The 22,914-nt window shown below is 32.6% G+C and overlaps 8 protein-coding genes and 1 non-coding gene across 9 annotated transcripts in view; 2 read left to right on the top strand and 7 right to left on the bottom strand.

The window, feature by feature from the left end:
- The window catches only part of LOC135800303 (uncharacterized), a 71,438-nt gene that overhangs the window by 21,051 nt on the left and 27,473 nt on the right, over positions 1 to 22,914 (top strand). The window lies entirely within an intron of this gene.
- Positions 220 to 291, bottom strand: TRNAP-UGG (transfer RNA proline (anticodon UGG)). The gene has a single exon. It is a non-coding gene; the product is annotated as a tRNA-Pro (tRNA).
- On the bottom strand, positions 414 to 2,669 carry LOC135800301 (leucine-rich repeats and immunoglobulin-like domains protein 2). Its single transcript, XM_065313498.1, has 2 exons — positions 2,013 to 2,669; positions 414 to 1,520 (listed from the first exon to the last, which is right to left on the bottom strand). The coding sequence occupies exons 1-2, from the start codon at positions 2,013 to 2,015 to the stop codon at positions 534 to 536; spliced, it is 990 nt and encodes a 329-aa protein (XP_065169570.1). The 5' UTR covers positions 2,016 to 2,669; the 3' UTR covers positions 414 to 533.
- Positions 3,899 to 4,823, top strand: MagR (Iron-sulfur cluster assembly 1 homolog MagR). The gene is made up of 4 exons (XM_065313502.1): positions 3,899 to 4,133; positions 4,189 to 4,242; positions 4,297 to 4,372; positions 4,426 to 4,823. The coding sequence occupies exons 1-4, from the start codon at positions 4,050 to 4,052 to the stop codon at positions 4,602 to 4,604; spliced, it is 393 nt and encodes a 130-aa protein (XP_065169574.1). The 5' UTR covers positions 3,899 to 4,049; the 3' UTR covers positions 4,605 to 4,823.
- LOC135800298 (uncharacterized) lies at positions 4,713 to 8,212 on the bottom strand. Its single transcript, XM_065313494.1, has 7 exons — positions 8,058 to 8,212; positions 7,845 to 7,997; positions 7,624 to 7,791; positions 6,635 to 7,574; positions 5,500 to 6,542; positions 5,212 to 5,445; positions 4,713 to 5,152 (listed from the first exon to the last, which is right to left on the bottom strand). Exons 4-7 carry the CDS (start codon positions 6,701 to 6,703, stop codon positions 4,828 to 4,830), a joined length of 1,671 nt encoding a protein of 556 aa, XP_065169566.1. The 5' UTR covers positions 6,704 to 7,574; positions 7,624 to 7,791; positions 7,845 to 7,997; positions 8,058 to 8,212; the 3' UTR covers positions 4,713 to 4,827.
- Positions 8,339 to 9,452, bottom strand: LOC135800302 (putative gustatory receptor 28a). Its single transcript, XM_065313499.1, has 2 exons — positions 8,778 to 9,452; positions 8,339 to 8,721 (listed from the first exon to the last, which is right to left on the bottom strand). The coding sequence occupies exons 1-2, from the start codon at positions 9,423 to 9,425 to the stop codon at positions 8,452 to 8,454; spliced, it is 918 nt and encodes a 305-aa protein (XP_065169571.1). The 5' UTR covers positions 9,426 to 9,452; the 3' UTR covers positions 8,339 to 8,451.
- LOC135800959 (putative gustatory receptor 28b) lies at positions 10,009 to 11,713 on the bottom strand. The gene is made up of 2 exons (XM_065314316.1): positions 10,407 to 11,713; positions 10,009 to 10,349 (listed from the first exon to the last, which is right to left on the bottom strand). Exons 1-2 carry the CDS (start codon positions 11,376 to 11,378, stop codon positions 10,080 to 10,082), a joined length of 1,242 nt encoding a protein of 413 aa, XP_065170388.1. The 5' UTR covers positions 11,379 to 11,713; the 3' UTR covers positions 10,009 to 10,079.
- Positions 14,350 to 15,822, bottom strand: LOC135800299 (putative gustatory receptor 98c). The gene is made up of 2 exons (XM_065313495.1): positions 14,838 to 15,822; positions 14,350 to 14,770 (listed from the first exon to the last, which is right to left on the bottom strand). Exons 1-2 carry the CDS (start codon positions 15,795 to 15,797, stop codon positions 14,510 to 14,512), a joined length of 1,221 nt encoding a protein of 406 aa, XP_065169567.1. The 5' UTR covers positions 15,798 to 15,822; the 3' UTR covers positions 14,350 to 14,509.
- On the bottom strand, positions 16,553 to 17,313 carry LOC135800761 (putative gustatory receptor 28b). Its single transcript, XM_065314079.1, has 2 exons — positions 16,888 to 17,313; positions 16,553 to 16,831 (listed from the first exon to the last, which is right to left on the bottom strand). The coding sequence occupies exons 1-2, from the start codon at positions 17,311 to 17,313 to the stop codon at positions 16,553 to 16,555; spliced, it is 705 nt and encodes a 234-aa protein (XP_065170151.1).

The following is a 22,914-nucleotide window of genomic DNA, read 5'->3' on the forward strand; positions in this document are numbered from 1 at the left end:
TTTTATCATTTTAACTAAAATACGGTACATGGTGCGCCATCTACAGTTCAATATTTTAAATAGTGTAGAAACAACTTCGCCAATATAAAAATTCACGTTTTTACGCTAGGTTTCCGGATAGTTTAGGACTATTTGATAAAGATAAAAGTAAAAAAAGTGATATTACATTATATACTGTCAAAAACTGACAATATTGGGTAAAATAAAAAAACAAAAGTTGGGCTCAACCGGGATTTGAACCCGGGACCTCTCGCACCCAAAGCGAGAATCATACCCCTAGACCATTGAGCCGCGTTGCAAGTTGCAAACAGTTTTAGTGATTTAAACAAACCAATTATTAACCATCACTAACTTTCGTAATAAGAAACTTCATGATAAAATTCCGCCTAATCCAATAAAAATAAACGCATTCGTAGAATAAATAACATTTATTTATCATTATATACAAATACAACCAACGTCTCTGTCTGTTTAGCACAACTTATCTCTATACTTAACAATAATTAATTCTTCGAAATTCACAACTTGATTCCTCACGCCGTAATCAGCGGACTGGTGCCATTCGCAGCGAACTCAAACTCCACGCGCTGCTTGAGATTATTCTCCTTATAGTTGAGATTCATCAGCCTGCTGCAATTGTAGAACGCGAGCGGAGACAGTTCATCGATGCGATTCCGCGAGATGTCAACGTCCCTCAATGTTGCCAGCGAGCTGAACATGCTCTCGCTGACCGTCGTCAACTTGTTATTCTGCAGGTACAAGAACTCCAGGCGTTCCAATGTGAAATCACCTTCGATGCGTCCGATGCGATTGTAGGACAAGTACAGCTGCGACAAGGACGCTAGGCCATTGAACATCTCCGCGTTGATATTCGCTATCCTGTTGTAGGTTAAATCCAGCACGCCGAGATTCTCTAGACCTTCAAGGCAGCCATCTTCTAACACTTCGATGTTGTTGTGGTACAAAAACAACGATTTCAGACTGACCAGGGAGGCGAATAGACGCGATCGCAGTATTTTAAAATCATTATGAGTCAATTCGAGTGTTTCCAATGATGTGAGCGAATTAAATGCGCCAGCTTCCACCTCGTGAATCGAATTGTTGTTTAAATTCAGCGTGCGGAGTTTCTCGAGACCGAAGAATGTGTTTGCGAGGATTTTATGATAGTCGTTATCGCAGATTTTCACGTATTCCAATGTTGTGAGGTTTATAAAGGTTTCGGGTGCGATTTTGAGTGATTTTACAGATGTTACTTGATAACTGTTTAGGACTTGGAATAGTTCGGTGTGATATTCCGGTTTGAGGTCGAGGGTTTTGCTGTTTTTTAGTATGAGCACGACGGTTTCGTTGCTTAATTGAGCTTCGATCGGGTTGAGGCCTTCCGAATCCGAGGCGGCGGCAAAGTCAACGTCTTCGCATGTTAGGATGTGATTCTTCAGTGAGAGGGAGCAGTCATTTAGGGCTGATATCAGTGATAGGAAACTGATTAACACCAGGAGCGCTGGTTTTAAAGTAGCGATCTAAAAATTAAAAAAAAATTGTGTATTATTGGTTTTTTTGTGATAAAATTTGTGGTGAATTTTAGAGAATTTAATGTAGAATTTAGTGGTGTAAAATTTATTTATGTAGCTTTAATAGTTTTTAAGTTATTCGTAAAAAACGAATAGAAAACATGTTTTTTATCATAATTTTTGCTTTTTTTATTAATTATTTTAAATTAAACTGTGATAAAAAAGAATAATTTTTAGGAAACAATTAAATATTAAATTATAGCTTTAAAATGCAAATATTTTTAATTTTTTCGAATAATTTTTGATTTTTATAAAAAATCAATTCTGAAATAATTATTTTCCTAACCCTACTGATTTTACCAAAAATTACCTTAAAAGAAAGCGCTGTATGCATAAAAACTAGTTTTTCTTTTCTTTTCACTTGTTTGATTTGTAAGTTTTGAAACTGTTGAATGTTAACGTTGTTGACTTAATGCAGGACATAATTAACGGATTACTCACCATTTTGGTACGTTGCTTGCGTTGCTTTGGCGCGTTGTCCGGCGACGTCTTGGAAATATCGATTTAACACGATTTAACCGATCCAATACACAACACAATGCGGTGATTACGCCGGCTTGCGAATGTGTGCCGCGTTGTCCCGTCCGAGGATCGCTATCAACGACACCAACAAGTCGCGTCGCGCGCGCGTCGAAAGTTTTTTATTTTGTTTCAAGATTTTATTTGTAATTTATTTCGGTGCTAATCAACAAACGCACGCGTCATGTGGAACATGTAGAACATTCGCACTTTACACTATTCTTCGAATCGAAAAGTTGGATGTTTTGTGTTTTGATATTAGCGCAAATCGCAGTTCAAAAGTTTATCTGTGAAATTTTCGATGAATTCGTCGATGCGGTTTGCTGGTCGCCGGGCGTAATCTGGTTTGGGTGGTACTCTGATACTGATACACAATACGCGCGACGTCGGCGATTCGATTCGATTCTCTTTTTTGACGCGCGCGTTCGGCGTATGCGTGTTGGTTTCAATATATAATATCGTCAGGAATATATTGACGATCAATTTGAATTCAACGTCATCACCGCGGCCGGCCGCGCGCCGCCGAATGAATCACGTTTTCCATAAACACGACCGACACGACGCAAACAACGCACGGAGCAAGAATAAAATCGAATCGCGGCACTACTCGCGCACGCCGAGTTTTGTTGTCATTGTCATCATTGTCATCATTGACGATTGGCCGCGAGACGGGCACTTTTACGGCGATTGCATGCGTAATTTTCTTTCTTTCTTGTCAAAGACATGTATTTTAAGGGGTTAAGTAGCTGTTTACATCAAAACAACTTTTTAAAAAAGATTTTTTAAATGTTTTCTTCTTAAATTAACCTCTAACACGCATAGGTGGAGATAGTAAGTATAGGCAACCAAATACACACGAATATGCGCAAGCAAAACTTAAACAACTGTATCCCCTTAAAATTTTAATACGTATGCAATACGTAAGTAGATAATGAATCAATAGGTAATAAATATTGTACTAAATCAAGTTAAATATATTTCATGACGCGTATTGTAATTAAAAACACCAATTTAATTACAAATTCAAGTGGATTGGTCACGAATGTAAACATAAGCGCGTTAAACGCTAAACAAATCATTACACAATTGGAATTTTCTTTTTCTACGAATATTGCGGCATTATTCACTGATATACTTAAACAAAGGCAAGAAAGCGACTTTCAAACCTCAGGAATAAAACGTGATGACAATTAAATGAAACTATTTTTGCACAATGTTCCAACAGTGTCTGTTATCTATTTAAATACGACATGTTTGTGTCATTGTGTGTATCGTACAGCCTTCCAGAGACTGGGTCATCAAAAGCGATCGTCCCAGTTCGCCATTCGTATGTTTACGAATTCTAATCACACGCTCATTACACGCATCCGAACGCTTAATTATGCATAATGTGGAAAGCCGGCTGCAACCGTTTTCAACCTCCACTGGCTTTATTATAGATGGCAATAGACTACACAAGCGTCGTGACAAAGTTATTTACAAATAATTGTGGCTTTTGTGTGATGTATCTTTGTTTCAAACAAAATCGCCTTCAAATTATACACAGCCGAGAATATTTAATAAGATGAATGTAGGTTGTTATATTGATAACATAACCTAATAAGCTAACCTTAAACATTATAGAAAATAGTAAATTACATGTATTTTGATAATTACGCAGAGAATATTTGCATTTCTGATTGTTGAATAATTTAGTTTATTCCATAAACTACGGATCAAATAACTTTGAAGCTTAATTGACTTGTGAAGCATAAATAAATATAGATTTTATTTTCATTTCAATACAGCCAGCGCCATCTACATGTTTTTTGTTAAACGTATAACTTGACCTCTAATCAACTCAGTGAGAAACTACGATAATAATCAGCTGTTTGCGACTCTTATAAGATTCTGTTCATGATAAAATGTCATAACAGATCGTTCAACAGAAAATCTACACAAAATTAACAATTTTCGGCAATGGCAACTAAATCGTTAGCGACAGCCACAGTGCGCGCTGTGAAACACCGCAAATTATTACCGACAAGAGCCGCTTTAGTACTGGTAACATAATTCTTCAACAAATTATACTTTAGACATTAATAACCTTATATTTTAGACACAATCGGCTGTTAACCGAGTAAAAGAAATCCTACAGGGACGTAATGATGCTGTGAGTAATTTACTTCTGTAAAAAATATTTTTTATTTAATGAACTATTATGTAGATTGGGCTAAAAATTGGTGTGCGACAAAGAGGCTGTAATGGATTATCATACACATTGGATTATGCTATAACCAAAGGTATATTACATCAAATTATACTCTAAATAACTGAAATAATTTAATATTTCAAGATAAACTGGATGAGGAAGTAGTACAAGATGGAATTCGTGTGATAATTGATAAGAAGGCACAGTTAACTTTACTAGGCACTGAAATGGATTATGTGAGGAGTAAACTCAGCTCTGAATTTGTTTTTAATAATCCAAATATTAAAGGTACATGTGGGTGTGGTGAGTCTTTTAATATATAGAAGAACAAAGTAGCTCACAATGAAAATTTGAAGACAGTGTGTATATAAGTAGATAAATTATTTAAAACACAGTAAGGATGTGTGTGAATGATGAAATGATGCTTAAACTGATAAAATCACATAATTATATTTAAATATCTCAAGTAAAATAGTAAAAAATATTAATTATGTTACCAACCAGCGTTGTTTTACGTAGTAAATAAATATTTTAGTTAAAAACGTGCTATAAAAGTTTCGGTTGTTGTTTAAGTGCAGTTATATCTAGCATTTTATCACTTGGTGAAGGCACAGGTCTTGGATTTCTTGTAAATTTTCCATTTTCTTGAGTTTTATGCTCTTGATTCAATAGATTATACTTTTCCATGTATTGCACAGTCGCCATTGAGAAATCCGGACGTCTTTTGATTAAATTCTTCGGATTATTGTTTATTATCTTGGGTTTTGATTTTGCAGCGACTTTAGCTAGTTGATCATCAGGTAAATATTTCATGAGGAGTTGTTTTACGGCAAAACTAACTTGTGTTGGCGTATATGCAGCATCAGTTGAACTAAATTTAAAAAATGTAGAAATTAATGTCTTTACCTTTGAGATATCAATTAAACTTACATTGTAATATCATCATCAACATTATTCAAGTCAACACCAACACTCTGAAGGTGTTTAAGTGTGGCATCTTTCACTTGTTTCATAATCACGCCTGTATATTGTTGATTTTGTGTGTTTGGCTGATTCTGCGCTGATTTCTTCAACATAAAGTTAACCTGGTCCATTACATTATTGTAAATTGTCCACCCAATCATTGAATTATCAACTACACCCTGTTGTTGTTCTTCTTCCTCACTATAATACATTTATTTTTAGTTTTATGCAAATTTTTAATCAAAAATTACTTACTCTGAACTAAAATCTTTCATATCAACGTGTATGCTATTCTCTGGACTTGGACACCTTTCATGTACAATCAAAGGTTCATCCAGTTTCAGAGACAAATCAGTTTTGCAGTTTTTACTGCTCTCGTCTAAGATTTCCGTTATTTTCGCTTCGTTACTCGCAGGAAATCTTTTCGCGTTGAACCGATTTACATTTGGTGCTCTAATAGACACTTCAAAGCTGGTCATTACATCAATTGCAAATTTATTACCTCTTGGAGATGCAGGATGTGTTTGTCCTTGTAGAACATTATCTAATATTTTGTTTTTAAATACTGGTTGTTGCCAGTTGTCATTGTTTGCTTCAATTTGCGGCTGTTGACTTCTTTCCCTTAACAAAGTAGTTACCTGTTGTTGCAAACACATTAATTGTTCATTTTGTTGTTGGATTATCTTTAATAAATCTTTAACAGTTGGTTCATCATCAGACTTCTCAACAACTGGTACAACTTGTTGTGTTTGTGGTTTATTTAACTCTAAAGTAGTTGATTCTGCATTGGTTTGTGTCAAAACATTGTGAAATCTTTCTGGTGCTGAATTACTTCTTTGTAAAGTTTGCCAGTGCTTTGGTGGTTCGATAACACTCAAATCTAAATTTCTATTTGGCACATTTGCCATGTATATCTTCTCGAATGGTTTAGCTTGGAGTATTTTGTTCTCTACACCACTTCTGGGCATGCCAAATCTCTCAGTTTCTGGTTGATTCTGAACTGTTTTCTGCAGTTTCACTTCTTGATTGAATTGTTTATTAACTAGACTGGGTCTTACTGGCAGGACATTAAAATTAGGCACATGTTGACCTACATTTGTGGTTTGTGGCGCTTCAAATCGCACTTGTTTGCGAAATAAACTCTCTTTTGATGGTTCTGTATTTTCTTTATTGGTTGCACCACCTCGTAGTTGATATTTCCAAGCATTGTATGACATTTCTGACTTTTTCTGTGGAATGTTTCCTTTGTTTTGTACCAGCATTGAAACATCAGGAACTGCACTTGGTACAGAAGGTATCTGAATTGTTATTAACAAATTAATAATAAAATTAGCTCAAGTTAAACACTTTTTTCTTTTTGAAGTTGAATATAAAATTATAATACACATACTCTGTCTGTGGTTGATGACAATCCTCTGGGTATTGGTGCGCGTCTCGGTTGGTCATAAAACGAATCCATTATTTAATAATGAACGTATATAATTATTTAATAATAAAGTAGTGTAAATCTTATAAAAACTGTGTAGCAAAACCGCAGAGGAATTTGTAACCAAACGTTTTTCAACGGCTGTTTATGTCAGTTTTATGTTCTTGGGCTATTTGTATAATTGGCCAGCAGATGGCAGCACCTTCACCGAAAAGAAGAAAATAATTCCCGCTAAATTAACGAACTAACCGCAGAAATTTATCTTTTTCGCCATTGTAGTGAAAGCACGTATAGAAAGATGTTCAGTGCCGTTCAGAGAAGTGCATTCAAGTAAATTATCAAGTAAATTAAAAGGTTAGTGGACATTAATTACTGTCTTCTATTTGATTAAAGCGTCTCTTTATCTGAAATAAGCTTTTGTCAAATTAATTTGTTTGACGAATCAGTTTTATGTGATTAAGCAGTAGTGCTCCGTAGTTTGCTTCAGCCAAAGCATGGTAGAATAAATAGAAGCTTATTAATATTAGATATAGAGTTACCGAATATCTAGATATCAGTATACTTATATTGATTAAGAGATATTCATTGTTAGACCGATTTAGCGGTAAGTAATTTCAAGTTCATGGTATGTGAAACTTGAATTCAATGCCCTCTCTATTATACTACAGTATTTTTGTAGCCATCTTTACATTTATCATGTTACTAAACATTTTCTGATTAATTTAGCATTATTAATAGCAGCATGTCCTTATACTCTGGAAATATATCCAGCAAAACGCAAACAAAAGACGGATTCCTTCTTATCGTCTAATATTTCCGCCTCCAAATGCCAGTAAGAAGCTCCAAGAGGAAAGAATTTGAAGGCTTCCATATCAACGCTGCAATTTCTGCCACGATAGATGCCCTAAAATGTTTTTTGTGTAAAAATTATAGTATGTTTCTTCCATTTGAACCTTTTTATAGGGACAGCTAATCCTTGGCGTAGCACACATCATCATCGGGGACCAAACATCTTTCTCCGAAGTCATCAAACCACAAAAATTCGTCGCCTTAATGGTTGGAAACGCTGTACACGCATCTAAACTTTCAGCATTCGGGCATCTTCTGAATTTAAAAAGTAGCTGCAACTCATAAATTAATTAAAAACACTTAATATTATGATTCAAATGATTACCAGATTGGTTTTCATATTATTATCAACAACAAAATCATAGTCGAAGGTAAATTTCCCATTTTGTGCACCAGTCGTGTAGAATTTCAGATTTTCATAACGTGTTTGCAGTTTTCTCTTATAACACGGAGCCATAAATCGTTGAAAAACAAATGCCTATATGACAAAATTAAAAAATTGGCATTTTAGAGATAAAACAGTTAAAAATTTATTTACTTTTGAGTCGCTGAGTGGTAAAACTAAATTTCCAGGCATTGTGTGCTTGATAAACATAAACAAAATACAAAAAATAGCTAACCGCATTGTTTTTGCAACAATCTAAACAGCAAACGAATAAAAAGCAAATTAAATAATTCACGTTTTTAGGCTGACGGGTTTTAACAGAAGATAATATAAATTGAGTTTTAATGAAATGTTTTCGGCTTCAAATCAACAAATCCGATGATATCTCATGGATCTACATCATTATTTATTAAGTGTTGTTATTAATTCTAACCTTCTATCACTTTAAACTTGATTACTTTATTTTTGATCTAGTTATTAATTATATTTGCTGATCCACTATTGTGTCCGCTAATTTTGTTTTTAGAATTTGTGAAATCGTGTTCATCTACATAAATTGAATCAAAACAATCAAATAAGAACTCAAAGATCCAATTAGTGCGAAAAATATGGCGTAGTCCACTGCGAAGAAACCTGCAGCTGTGATTTCCGGATGTGAATTAGTAACTTGTTGTGCAAATTTCTCTAATTCAGGAACAAGAACATGATCTTCATCAAAAGGCAACCATCCATCTATAATAGAATAACAAATAATCGGCGTCCGCTTAATTTCAAAGAAGACTTTATCGGCAGATGAAAACACGAAGAAGCCAACGATCTGCAACATGTCAAAAATCAATGTTTCTGTTTCCAGATTTTATTTCTTCTACTCACCAGTGGTAACGCTGACCATAACACACACAAAATCAACAATGCAAAACCAAAATCAGCTTTACCAATCTTCTTATTGCCGATACCATACACCAATGCAACATTACAAGAAGTCAATAGGTATGCAACAATGACAACATACAACACCAAATAGATCCAGCCGAAGATATCATTGTAAATGCCCATGGCGACACATATTCTTGCATAGATTCGTCTCATTCTCTGCACCTGCCAATGCTCTTTCTTAACTCTATCTTGATGATTACTCTTTTTATGTGTATCACTCGTATTCATCGAATTCATAACGTGAATTATACCGGGATTCATAGTATGAGCATTGTTGGTTGCCTGATCTTCATGCGGCGGCCTCATTTTTATCAAAAGCTCGTTTAATATTCTTACACGGTTTCTAATCGCCAAAGAATAGTTTCTTACCACGAGAGATAATATAATCACATGGAAACATTGCATATCTCTCAGGACGAACCACTTGTAAGTGTAGATAGTTACAGAATCAATCCAAATATAAGCATCGTAGATGTAATAAATCACAAAGAGAACGTTAGTACAGGTAAACTCCATGAGAAAAACTTTTCGTGGGTAGCGAATATTTTCGCTGATGCTGCGCAGTTCAGCGTCGATCTTTTTCATTTGATCAAGAAATTTTCTTATCTGTTTAGCTTTGATTAGTCCAATGCGTATGATAGAAGTGATATTAGTCATGAATAGAGCTGCATCACCTCCGACATCAGTCATAAAAATACTAGGTGGGAACGCGTAACGCATATAGGTTATTTTTCCGTAGCTACTGATGATGTAGACTAGTGTGAAGAACACTGCCATTAGTATACTGTTCCAAAATGGGCGATTTGACGTTTGTTGGAGGTGATTCAGATCGAAATTCGGTAAAATCCCAGCGCATTTTGCCCAAATGTGCAAAGGACGATAATAGTATAAATCTTGAATAGATTTCTTTTTATCATCGGTTGTTTCAAGAAATTCTTTTACCATTTTTTCTCTTTTATAAATTACGACTGTTCAAGTTAAAGTTTGAGAAGTCACTCATTGAATTCTTTATGTTAGGTGTAATTATTACAAGTTAGAGATATTTTTAATCATATTAAACGTCAATTTAGAGCACTTTATATTCTTCTAATTTATTTAATTAACATTACATATAACACTCAATATTTGGGTTAATATGCGATGGATTATATCAAATTAAGGTTGTAAATCAATTGAATACGTATAATTATTTGCTTATGTGTGATACAAGTTTATATTTCTAATACATTATTCGCTATTCTACATAAATTGAATCAATACAATCAGATAAGAACTTAATGAACCAATAAGCGCGAAGAATATAGCGTAGTCCACGGCGAAGAAACCTGCCGCTGTGATTACCGGATGTGAATTTGATACTTGCTGTGCGAATTTCTCTAATTCATTTATTAAAACTTGATCTTCATCTAAATGCAACCAACTATCCATAACAGAGTAGCAAATTATTGGAGTACGTTTGATTTCAAAGAAGACTTTATCCGCAGAGGAAAATATAAAAAAGCCCACAATCTGAAATAATATCAAATATTTTAAACTACATTAGACTTGTAACTATTGATTACTTACTAATGGTAATGCTGACCATAAAACACAAAGAATCAACAGCGTAAATCCAAAATCAGCTTGGCCAATTTTTCGACTACCAATACCATAAACCAACGCAATATTAGACGAAGTCAACAAGTAAACCACAATCGCAATATACAGCACCAAATAAATCCATCCGAATATATCATTGTATATTCCAATCGAAACACAGATTCTTGCATAGATTCTTCTCAATTTCTTCACTTGCCAATGCTGTTTCTTGATAATATCTCTCTTATCTGTGTGTTTCAACGAATTCATCACATGAATCAAACCTGTAGTAATATCACTACTTCTATTACCATCCTCATAAGGTGGTTTCATTTGTAGTAATAATCCATTTAAAATCTTCACACGATTTCTAATTGCTAATGAATAATTCCTCATAACCAATGAGAGTATAATCACATGAAAACACTGCACATCTCTAACAAAATACCATTTATAAGTATTCCACGTGAGAGACTCCACCCAAATGTACGCATCATAAATATAATACACCACAAAGATAATATTAGTGCTGATAAATTCAATTATGAACACCCTGCGTGGGTATTTTATATTTTCATTGATGGAACGCAATTCAACATCGATTTTTTTCATGTGTTCCAAGAATTTTCGAATGGATCTTGTTTTTATTAAACTAATGCGTATTATTGATGTTATATTAGCCATGTAAAGAGCTATGTCACCTCCTACGTCAGTGATAAATATACTCGGAGGAAACGCATATAACATATATGAAATTTTACCATAAGTTGTATATGCGTAGATAGAACTAAAAACCACTGCCATTAATATACCATTCCAATAGGGTAGTCTTGAACTGGTATGTAAATGATTTAGATTGAAATTCGGTAGAATGCCAGCGCATTTTGCCCAGATATGCAAAGGACGATAATAGTACAAATCCTGAGGAGTTGATCTCTTCCTAGTATTGTGATTAGACATTTTACGGGTCAAATCCAATCAAATAATGAATTTTTAAAAGTTTACACTGTATATTTATTCCTTGTTGTGTTGCAAGTGATTAATGATTGATCACGTTAATTATTTGTTGAAATTTTAGATTTTAGATAACATTGTTATAATTTATTAATTAGCTACACATGTAAAACTTTGTTAAAACACATCACGAGGGAAATGCGTTGTAATTGATTAAATTCTTTTGAAGGAAGCAACTTTGACGTGCTTCCTATGTTAGTATTCTTAATTAAATGCGTGATTGCATGCGCGTCGAGCTCCATTGTCGTAATTCCAGTTGAGAAATTAAATTGATTATGGTTTTTAGAATTACAGTTGGTATTTAAGTTTATAATGAGTGTTTAAAACACATAGTAATTAATTTAATTGAATAATTATTCATTTTTTATTTTTAAACAGTTTTTGAAGAATTTTTTAAATTAAAAAATAATTATTGGTTTTATAAATAATAATCTATTGATGTAATTATAGAAAAAGTAGGTAAACACACAGTATTAATTATTCGTAGCACTGTTGTTAATTTTTAATAGTCGCGTTAATGCTATGGTGTTGAGTTTTATGTCCTGAGTAGCTGTCGAACTAATAGACGCACCCTTCTTGTCCAACGCCATGTTTATTATCTTTTTGCAGTTATGTGTAACTGTCATATAAGTTTTTATTATTTTGTGCTGAAGGTTTACGGTTCATGGATATTGATAGTAAAAAATAGGACGTTATTTAGTGAGCGGTTTTATTGATGGCATGTCTATTTTGGTATAATCAGAGGTATTGAACAATCATCTTGTCAAAAAATAATAAATAAACACATTATATCGTAGCTATTGATTTGCTTGCCATCTGAAATTCTAAACGACTACTGATGTGCTACTATTATATTAGCAATTATTTATGCATTCAAGTTCATGTACATTGTAACGATTGAGTAAGCCATTTTGAAGATCTAAAAAAAAATGTATATAATTTTAGTTTTATAGGGAATATGATTGTTTATATTGGTGGTTATGGTACCAGATGAGCTAATTCGTTAGAGTATACTGCATAATACTCTCCAAGTGGTAGTTGAAACAAATCGTGTAAATTTAAGTTCATAAACATTAGAAATTTGACTGCTTTGACATCACCATCCCAAGGACAAGCGTAAAATACGCTATCTCGAAATTCACAACTCTAAAATAATTTTTTTTTAATTAAAAATTAATTTGTGAAAAGTTTTAAATTGTAATTGAGTGTAACTTGCAATAATTTTAAGTTCTTCTGCAACAAACCCAAGTAGACACGTTGCGGAAGCATAACAAAGTCCATGCCCAATCAAGATGATATCAAATTTCTATAATAATTTTATTTAAGATAAATAAGTCAAGAATTAGTCTTAGCCATTACAATTAACTGTGTTATAAGCACTAATCCAAGAATAATTCCAGTTGTAAAATATTGAACGAGTAATGGCCACTTGTATAAAACCGTCGTTTCAGTCCAAATGCTAAAGATAAATAATTATTTGTCTTTTATAAAAAAAATAGTTAATTCTATTTTAACTTGGTTATAAATTGTTGCAAATCATAGGCTTTTATAAGTTTAGTCATTCGTTTGGTTTTATCCTTGGTATCTTTTGCGTCTTCTAAGATTGATTCAAACATTTCGAAGGAATACCTAGAAAATATTGTAAACAAATGGAGGAAACTGAGAGATAGTGCTCCGGCGATCATGAAATAAGCCACCATTGCGAAAAAGAAGAAATTGTAGATTTCACGATAAGGACGTTGACTTAAGTCAACGAAAGTATACTAAAATATTGAAAAAAAACAACAAAAATAAATAAATCATTTGAATTAAAGGCCAAATATAATTTTAAATAAATTATTACGTACTATAGGATGAGCTATTCCACAATAATCGGTTTTCTTATCAGTTTTGTTGCAGTTTTGAAATTCAAATATCAATGAAATAACAACTATTATCCCACAAGCGATACCAGTTAAACCTTTTAGAATCAAATTATTAATGAAGATGAGATTTGCTAGTTTACCATCGGGAAACAGAAAGCGTGGATCTGTTTCGACAGATTTGAACGTTTGCCAGCCAATGGCAGCGGATGTTCTCATAGTGTGTGCTATTAACATTGCGAATGCAACTGAGGTAAACCAGGATAAATTCAACACAATATCCGCAAATGGTTTTCCATCATCTTAAAAAATTAACTAAGAGTTTTAGAAGAAACCTCATATTTTATATCTTTTTTACATTTAGAGTTTAGTATATAGATGATATTTCCGGTGGATATGAGGATAAACGTCAACGTTACAGTATAATGCAAAATTTTATTGAAGTACGATTCAGACCAGAATGTGTTTACGGAAAGCGTAAAGCACAAAAATTCGTCCGCCTTGACCACCATGTTGAAGTTGATGATTGGGAATGAGACTAAAGGTAGAATTTTGTTGGCGGTTTTTGTATTAGAGGATGGATGATATGGAGTAATCACGTAAATATTTGAATATTTATTTTGAATATTACATGGTGATGACCGTCACCAAATCGATGAATATCACTTTGCATAATTTCCATAATTCGTATTTTAATTATTCACAATTTGCATTAATATAATACTAGAAAATATATATTAGTAACAAGATAGAAAATATTTTTGATTAAATTTTTTTAGTTGATAAAAAATTACATTTTTATTTGGAGTTTTTAAATTTGCGCCAAAACACTTGACGACATTGACGTTTTATGCGCAGACGCAAGCTCCACCTCGTAACAAAAGCCCGTGGTTGCCTGTGACTAAAGTACCAGGTTTTGTGTCTCAAAACCATGAAAAACTGACGCTTTAAACGTGGAAGTAGATAAGTAGAAAAATGAAACTTTCTTATTCTATAACTCAAATTTTATCAAATACATAATTTTAGTAATTTTCTCTTACACTCAACATGCCCATTATGAGTAGGTATCACACACACATGAAAGAAATTGATGTCTTTTAAACCTCTTCAATTTAATATGCAAATTATCGTCTATTAACACCAACCATAGTTTATACAACGCAAAACAAACATCAATATCAAAAATATATACATATTCATTATTCAAGTCGTGAATTATCTGAATTGTATCAAAACTATAAAGTAAGTTGTTATGGACCCAATCAAAGAAAAGTAAATATTGTAGTTAACAGTAAAAAATCCAGCTGCTGTATATTCCGGGCAACTATTCGCTACCTGCTGTGCTAGTTTTTCTAATTGACAAGCTGTCTCATTATCCTCATCAAATTCTTGCACTAAACAGTGGCAGATATTCGGAATCTTCTTTATTTCTGCTATGCAATGATCACACGCTGAGAAAATCCACGTCGCAATCAACTATGAATAAAAGAATTAATTATTAATTGAAGTTAGTTTAGGTTAATATAGGTTAGGTTAGACTTACGCCTGGTAACGCAGCCCATATAATACAGAGTATAACCAATCGAATATCAAAATGTCCACCTGGAAATTCTTTATCCCCAACACCATAAACCAACATCAAATTAATCGGGTTCAATAGCGTTATTACAATATTAACGTAGAGGATGAAATGCACCCATCCGAAAACATTGTTGTAGTCATCAATAGCTTGCATCAAATGCACAAAAACCATTCTAAGCTTTTTTACAGAGTTACATATCTGCTTATTCGAACACATTCTAGACGCTGCAGAGCTTCTAAAAAACAACTGCGGACTCAAATGCACATTCGGATTGGTTTTGATTAAAATCTCGTTCATTATATGCACGCGGTTACAGATGGCGGTCGCGTAGCTACTCAACAAGATGGCCGTCACTAGTACTTGAAAGTTCTGCACGTCCCGCATCGCAAAAAAGCGAAATATCGTCCAACCCACAGTCACCATCCAAATATAAATATTATATATCAAAAATATCAAGAAAAAGATCAAAATAAAACTTAATTCACCCACGAATTGTTTCGACGGATATTGAACTTGACTCTCATCGATCTGTCGCAATTCCGAATCGATCCTCATTAACGTTGCTAACATCCGACAGACAATGCGGCCTTTACACATGTTGATCCTGATAATGGTCACAATATTCGTTGTTACTATGACTACATCGGAAGCAATCTCGGTGAGAAACACACTCGGTGCGAGGAAGTTTCGCATATGTTGAAATTTACCAAAAATACCAAACATCGATATTCCACATAATATCAACAGCACCACGGTGGCGTAACAAATATTTGAAGAGTAGACATCGATACGTTCCAGTCGGAAGTTTGGTAGTGTCGCGAAACATTTACCCAGCACATGAAGTAATTTATAATAACAAAGATCTTGTTGAGTTTTGATCAATGTGGATCTGGATGGTTTACTGGTTACACGAGAAGACATTTTAATTCGAACTGGTCACTACCGCGAGCTGGGCCACTCTGCGTGCTGGCCGTTGAGTGCGTGTGATTGTTATCGATTGTACAAGTAAACTACATCAGCAGGCTCTTTATCGAGACTATCGCCAAGTTATTGTGTTCTTTAGTTTTCCACTTTTCATATTAAAATCAACTAGATAACACGTACGAAAAAATAATCAGCTAACGTTTTTGACTTGTTTGATATTAGGTGGATGTGGATATCAACGGTGAACGGTGAAAGGTAAATATGGACATATTATGGTTGATAACTTATGTAAATTATTGCCAATTATGTTGATTACGTTGGTTGCGACCTGTGACGAAGCATGCTCACGCATTCACTCGCAAACATTCCATCCTAAATTATTTCTTGACCTACATTAGCAGTTTTTTCTTTTTTTCCTTTTTCATGAGAGTTTAAAATAGTTTTTTCACATTTCACAAGACAACAACATATTTTATTAGTTGGTAATTATTTCTTTCGTGGAACTCTATTTTTTTTAAGCGTCCTCAAAACGAATAACGATGGACATCATTTTAACTAATTACATTCATGAAACTTGGGATACACGACTCATAAAAATTTAATAGGTTTTCACAATTCATCAAAATAATAATAAATTATTTACATCGAGTATGACAGTAAGTGGATAATGTTATCGGTAACAGTTGTGTGGGCTATAAAACAAGTGTTTTTGTTTGTGCTTTGAAAATAGAATAAAACACAATTATTATCAACTAATTTTCAGTTAATGTATGGAACTGCATTAGAACTATAGTATAAGTAACTGCAGATCCTAAAATAGGTAAAATTAAACCGTAATTTACGTCGAAATAACCGGATGCTGAGAATTTTGATTTTAATCGATCAGCTTGATTCGCATAACGCTCTAATTCATCTCGGAGTTTAAACTCGTCATGTTTAAGATGTTTTATTAACGTGTAGCATATCTGTGGTACTTTCCCAGTTTCGAATTCAACACTTCCACATGTTGCAAACAGTCTGAATCCACTAAACTAAAAAATTAAAATTATGTTTAAAAAAAAAAAATTTTTATATAAAATTAACTTACAATTGGAAATAATAACCAAACCAGAAAGAATACAACTATTTCCGGTCCAAAAGACATCTCCTCATGTAGTGTTATACCGCGTGCGTGCAACAACGCCATGTTTAAAGGTGATAAAATATTCGTTACTATATTACAACTATAAATAATGTATAAATATCCAAATATTTCATTATATGTGTTGATTAATTCACTGATTGTGGTGAAAGCTTTCGATATTGTATTAATATCAATTTTACTTCTGCTCATTGCCAATTGATTCGTTTCCATGGTGAATAATTCATCTTTATTCTTATTCATAGACATTTTTAAGTGATTATTCAAATCTTTCATTCGTTTCCCAATCATTGCAACATATTCTGTCATCAAATACGCAGTCAACATGCAGTTGTAGTATTGTAAATCTTTTAAGATAAAATACTTATACATATCAAAGCCTAGAGTTGAGGTTATGACACCTATACCGATTAAAATGAACGAAAACGCTGCTAGGTTAAACAGTAAAAATTTCCCAACGAGTTTATTTCTTTCTTTTGTGATATTTCGTCTATCCACGATGAATATCTCAAGTTTTCGCAGTGTTTCAACAAATTTTTTGATTTTATTTCCATTTAGTAAGTTAATCAGTAATATTCCAAGGATATTTATGCCTGTAATTGTCCAATCTGATAGTGAATTCGTCCAGATTATAGTTGGATGCACAGAGTCGTTAAACACGAAGAATTTTTCATAGAATTCAAAAATTGTTAAAATTATAAATAAAGTTATGAATATGATTCCTTTAATCCAGTCGAATACACGTCGGCTATTTTTGTGTAATGTTGGTAGTATACCTATAGCTTGTGCAAAGCATTCGATCACGGTTAGAGATTCGGTGTTCATATTTTATGTTTTGTTGTTGACATTATTCTGAACACTGGTGAGACACGATGGATGAACATTTCACAAAATATTAGAACAGATGACTATCATAATATCATCATAACAGAATTATAATTACACATTAATGTTTTAATGAGTTGTGTTGTGAGGTGTGGTTGTTTTTGTTGGATTAACTTATAAATTATGAAACTGCATTAATACGATGATATAAGTAAACACCGAACCAAAAATCGGCATGGTCAATCCATAATTAATATCAAAAAATCCCGCCGCTGAAAATTTCGGTTTCAAGCGATCTGCTTGATTCGCATAATTCTCCAAATCATTTTTTAGTTTAAATTCATTATCGCCGAGGGTTCTCATTAGTGAATAACATAATTGTGGGACTTTTGCAACTTCTTTCTCGGTTTTATCACAAACATTAAACAATAACAATCCTACCAACTTAAAAAAGAAAAATTAGGTTATGTATGTATGCAACCAAACATTATTTTAAACTTACGCAAGGAAATACCACCCAAAACGCACAAAAACCAATAAATGTGCTTCCTATCGATTCAGAAGAATACTGCAGGAATTTTGCATGCACAGGAATACCACGTATAAACAATAAAGCCATATTAATTGGCACCAGCATGTTGACAATCATATTCCCACAGAAAGCCAAGCAGATATAACCTAGTAAATCATTATATTGATCAATCAAATCCGTGATTGATGTGTACGCTTGTGCTATTGTTTTGATTGAAAGTTTATCACTGGGTTTTTTATAATTTGTGCACCATATGTTGTTATCGACCACACAAGAGACTAAATGTCGATTTAAGTCACTCATTCGCAATCCAATAAGACGCGTATAAAATAAAACAATCGTCATGATAACAAGAAAATGAGTATTTTGGAATTCTCTCATAATGTAGAATTTGTAAATGTCCCAGCCTAATGTTGACACGTAGAAATATCCACTGAAAAAACTAAAAACCATTCCCAGTAAATGTATAGCGTAATACTGCCTCAAATTCGCTCGATTATTTTTTTCTATATTTTCTTTATCGGTAATGAAAATTTCCAATTTTCGTAAACCATCCAGAAATTTTTGTTGTTTTTGACTGTGTCGTAGATTTAATTGAAGAATTGATCCGATATTCATGATTGTCACAAATGTTTCTGATAGAATATACATTGATAATGCAGTTAGATGCACATCCTTGCCAAATACAAATATTTTTCCATACATTTCAAAGAATATTATGCATAGAAATAGTGTGATGTAGAAAATTCCGCGTATCAAATCAGCGGTGGTGCGTTTCGGGCCGATTGTTAGGATTCCCAACATATTGGCAATTGCATGTGGGATATTCATACCAGCAACGTTCATGGTGATAAGTAATAAATAGTAATAGTGAAAACGTTATAACCCTACACGAATTACATGTAAATACGAGTACATAGGTATAATTGTAAGTGGAGATCGAAAACTTTCAATTAATATGGAGAGCTGTTAATTAATTCACGTATTTGTTGATTATGTTGAGTTATTATCGTGTTTATGAACAAAATGCGTGACAGGTATGTTTTATGCATTAAGTTAATTATTTTTTAAGCTGCGATATTTTTTATTGTTTATTAGAAGTCAACGGTTTCGTGTTAAATATAAAATTAATATTGTTTATGACATGTTTTTCAATTACATTGAATTTTGTGAAATTTACGAGGTAGAAAATGTTTTATTTATTGATTTAAATGTCAAATATTGTAGTACATAATTCTGCAGGTAGGCGTACAATGACACACGACATAACCTTATCTAGAAAATTTTTGTTTTGATAGATTTTAATGATTATTTTGCTTATTTTAACATTACTTGTATTTAAATGAATGTAAATTGTTATTTTAAATCTTTAAATTGCAATAATACGATGACATAAGTAAAGACAGACCCAAAAATAGGCATAGTTAATCCCAAATTGATATCAAAATATCCAGCAGCTGTAAATTTTGGTTTTACTTGACTAGCATGAGTTGCATACTCTTTTAAATCATTTTGCAACTTAAATTCTTTCTCTCCAAGTGTCTTAATCAATGTGTAACACAACTGTGGAACTTTGTCAGCTCCTCTTTCAACTTGATCACACACATAAAACAATCTCAATCCAAGAATCTACAAATTAATCAAAAATATAAGCAAATATTTATAATTATATTTATTTCCTACTTACACTAGGAAATATAAACCATAGAATACAATAAACCACGAATGAATATCCAAATGTATGATTTTCATGTATTGGAATATCATACACGAACAACAACGCCATGTTAATCGGAACCAGAATATTAAAAACCATACATCCACAATAACACAAACTCAGAGGTCCAATTAAACAGTTGTATTCGTCAATTAATTCAGCAATAGTTGTATAAGCTTTCGAAATAACATTTATACTTATTTGTTTCTCTTTTAATTCTCTGTTGACTACAAAATTCTTCAAATGTTGATTTAACTCGTTTATTCTCAGTGCTAATAATTGCGCATATCGTGTTACAAGAATCATCACAAGTCCAAGATGATAATTCTGTATTTCTCTCGGAAAGAAAAATCTAAACACGTCCCAACCAACGCTGGTAACATACACATATCCATTCAAAGTAGCAAATACTGTTTTAAAAGCAGCCCAGCTATAAAACTCGATTAAACACCACATGTTGGCTTTCGGTATATTCTGAGGGTTTATAATAAACACTTCAAGTTTTCGTAGTCGATGAAGAAACATTTGTAGTTTATCCGAGTGCCGTAAATTAAACTGATAGACACTTATCACATTGAAAAGTGAGACGATGAATTCCATCAAAGTCATTGTAATAAAAACAGTTTTGTGAATATTACGATCAATGCTGACTATTGTTCCATAAAGCAAAGAAATGATTATTAAACCAACCAAGATAATGAAAAGAATTCCGCGTACCACATCGATTAATTGACGATTTTGCGGATATTTGTTTTTAATAAGATTTGGTGTTGTTCCTAAAATATTCGCACAGCAATGCGCGATGTTTAAACCTTCAACATTCATTTTGGAATAAACTAAGACAGAAAAAGAAATAAATTGACGATGATGATCACGATGAAATAATGTAATAATATTTCGTTATTTTGTTATTGATTGAAAGTGAAACACTCATTACTCGCACAACAATTAACAATAATTATTTTAGACAGGGTGTTTAAACATACAATTATCTTATTTATAATATAAAAATGAATCGTAAAATGTGTTTGTACGCGCATAACTCAACAACGCCAAGACCAATTTGGCCAATTCCTTTTTTTAAATGTTTGTTTAAGTCAAAGGATGGTTTTTACCGTGAGAAAAATTCGAATAATTGCGGGAAAACCCTAAAAACAGCCTTTTTCTATAAGATATAAGTTGGCATTGAGATTCAATCATAGTTTAGTTAAATAGTTGAATCCGAGATGGCGCGCTGAAGTGCATTATTAGCAATTCTTTATATTATTAATTTCTTTAAAATAAAATTGCGAATCTTATTGATAGAATTGACATATACCTAATATGTCTAGAACAAGAGAGTAAACACGAATTACATTTTTATTAAATAGAAGTCGCGGGCAAAAGCTAGTCTTATATATTTTGAAATTGCATTAATACGATAATATAAGTAAACACAGAACCAAAAATCGTCGTTGTCAATCTATAATTGATATCAAAAAATCCCCCTGCTGAAAATGTAACCTTCAAACGATTAGCTTGATTCGCATACTGCTCCAAATCATTTTTCAGTTTAAATTTTTGATCTCCAAGCGTATTTATCAATGTGTAGCATAACTGCGGCACTTTTCCAACCTCCAGCTCGGCTTTTTCACATACATGGAATAATTTTAAACCCATTAACTTGAAATTTATATAAAAATTATTATTTTTATGAAATAAAGTTAAATAGTCTACTTACACAAGGAATAATAATCCAAAATATACAAAAACCAATAAATGGTGCACCAATTGTTTCCGATGATAGTTTAAGATGGACAGGAATACCACGAATAAATAACAGCACCATATTAACAGGCACTAAGATATTCAGCACCATATTGACACAAAAAATGACACAAATACAACCGAATAAGTCATTATATTCGTTGATTAATTCAGTTATAATTGTATATGAAGCTGAAATCTTTTTTATCGAAAAATTTATCTTCGGTGGAGTTCGATGCACATTTGTTTCAAACATATCACAAATATAATTATGTTTCACATAATTCTGCAAGTGTTCATTTAAATCTTTCATCCTCATTCGGATCAATTCAGTATAATGAATCATCACACTCATAAGAAGCATAAAATGAGAATTTTGAAACTCTCTCATTATAGAATATTTATAAATCTTCCATCCAAGAGTATTAGTATAAATACATCCACTTAAACATCCAAAAATAACGCACATTATTTGCAAAACATAAAATTGCATAACTTCGCGATTGTTGGCTTTTTTAACTTCAGATGGTTTTGTAATAAAAATCTCCAATTTTTGTAGTTTTATCAGAAAATTTTCGAGTTTATAACCATCTCGGATATTGAGTTTATAAATACAGAAAATATTCATAAAAACAGTGAATAATTCTGACAATGTGTATAAACACAGAGCTAAAATATGCGTATCTTTACCATACTCGTAGAGTTTTCCATAAAGTGAGTATGATATTATTAAAATAAATATAATAATATAAAATATTCCACGGAGAAAATCGGATAATAATTGATTATTTGGTTCTTTAAAGTTAAATTTCGGTATAATTCCCAGTTGATTCGCAAATACATGCGGAATATTCAAACTTTTCATGTCCATGTTGATCAACGACCCTTCAAGGTTATTTAATTATATACTAGGTAATTAAAACTGGTATTAATTACTAGAAAAAATATTTTTTAATGAAAATTTTGAGGAAAAACGCGTTGTTTTTCAAAATAATATGAAATTTTTTTTGTTTAATTTTGTCTGAATGATGGATTATAATTGAATTCTACCTATATGTCACCCTTGGGCAAATATTTATCATACCATCACCAGTTTGAGTTTATTACGCAAACAAGTCACTTATGCACGATCAGGCAATTTAATTTGCGAAAC

Source organism: Atheta coriaria, unplaced genomic scaffold, assembly GCF_025399875.1.
Source record: "Atheta coriaria isolate IRGN ID8LTWV9N9 unplaced genomic scaffold, Caltech_Dcor_3.1 hic_scaffold_10_pilon, whole genome shotgun sequence".
NCBI classification, from domain to species: Eukaryota; Metazoa; Arthropoda; class Insecta; order Coleoptera; family Staphylinidae; genus Dalotia; species Dalotia coriaria.

What these genes read in the sequence shown, in the direction of transcription:
- LOC135800959 (XM_065314316.1), bottom strand. Translation starts at nt 11,378, where the DNA reads ATGTCTAATCACAATACTAGGAAGAGATCAACTCCTCAGGATTTGTAC. An exon ending in TATGGTCAGCATTACCATTA is followed by an intron (nt 10,350 to 10,406) that starts GTAAGTAATCAA and finishes ATATTATTTCAG; the next exon opens with ATTGTGGGCTTTTTTATATT.
- LOC135800761 (XM_065314079.1), bottom strand. Translation starts at nt 17,313, where the DNA reads ATGTATAAGTATTTTATCTTAAAAGATTTACAATACTACAACTGCATG. An exon ending in TTTGGTTATTATTTCCAATT is followed by an intron (nt 16,832 to 16,887) that starts GTAAGTTAATTT and finishes TTAATTTTTTAG; the next exon opens with TTTAGTGGATTCAGACTGTT.
- LOC135800299 (XM_065313495.1), bottom strand. Translation starts at nt 15,797, where the DNA reads ATGTCTTCTCGTGTAACCAGTAAACCATCCAGATCCACATTGATCAAA. An exon ending in TATGGGCTGCGTTACCAGGC is followed by an intron (nt 14,771 to 14,837) that starts GTAAGTCTAACC and finishes TTTTATTCATAG; the next exon opens with TTGATTGCGACGTGGATTTT.
- LOC135800298 (XM_065313494.1), bottom strand. Translation starts at nt 6,703, where the DNA reads ATGGATTCGTTTTATGACCAACCGAGACGCGCACCAATACCCAGAGGA. An exon ending in ATGAAAGATTTTAGTTCAGA is followed by an intron (nt 5,446 to 5,499) that starts GTAAGTAATTTT and finishes AATGTATTATAG; the next exon opens with TGAGGAAGAAGAACAACAAC. An exon ending in GTTGATGATGATATTACAAT is followed by an intron (nt 5,153 to 5,211) that starts GTAAGTTTAATT and finishes TTTTAAATTTAG; the next exon opens with TTCAACTGATGCTGCATATA.
- MagR (XM_065313502.1), top strand. Translation starts at nt 4,050, where the DNA reads ATGGCAACTAAATCGTTAGCGACAGCCACAGTGCGCGCTGTGAAACAC. An exon ending in TACAGGGACGTAATGATGCT is followed by an intron (nt 4,243 to 4,296) that starts GTGAGTAATTTA and finishes ACTATTATGTAG; the next exon opens with ATTGGGCTAAAAATTGGTGT. An exon ending in GGATTATGCTATAACCAAAG is followed by an intron (nt 4,373 to 4,425) that starts GTATATTACATC and finishes TAATATTTCAAG; the next exon opens with ATAAACTGGATGAGGAAGTA.
- LOC135800302 (XM_065313499.1), bottom strand. Translation starts at nt 9,425, where the DNA reads ATGAAAAAGATCGACGCTGAACTGCGCAGCATCAGCGAAAATATTCGC. An exon ending in TATGGTCAGCGTTACCACTG is followed by an intron (nt 8,722 to 8,777) that starts GTGAGTAGAAGA and finishes GACATGTTGCAG; the next exon opens with ATCGTTGGCTTCTTCGTGTT.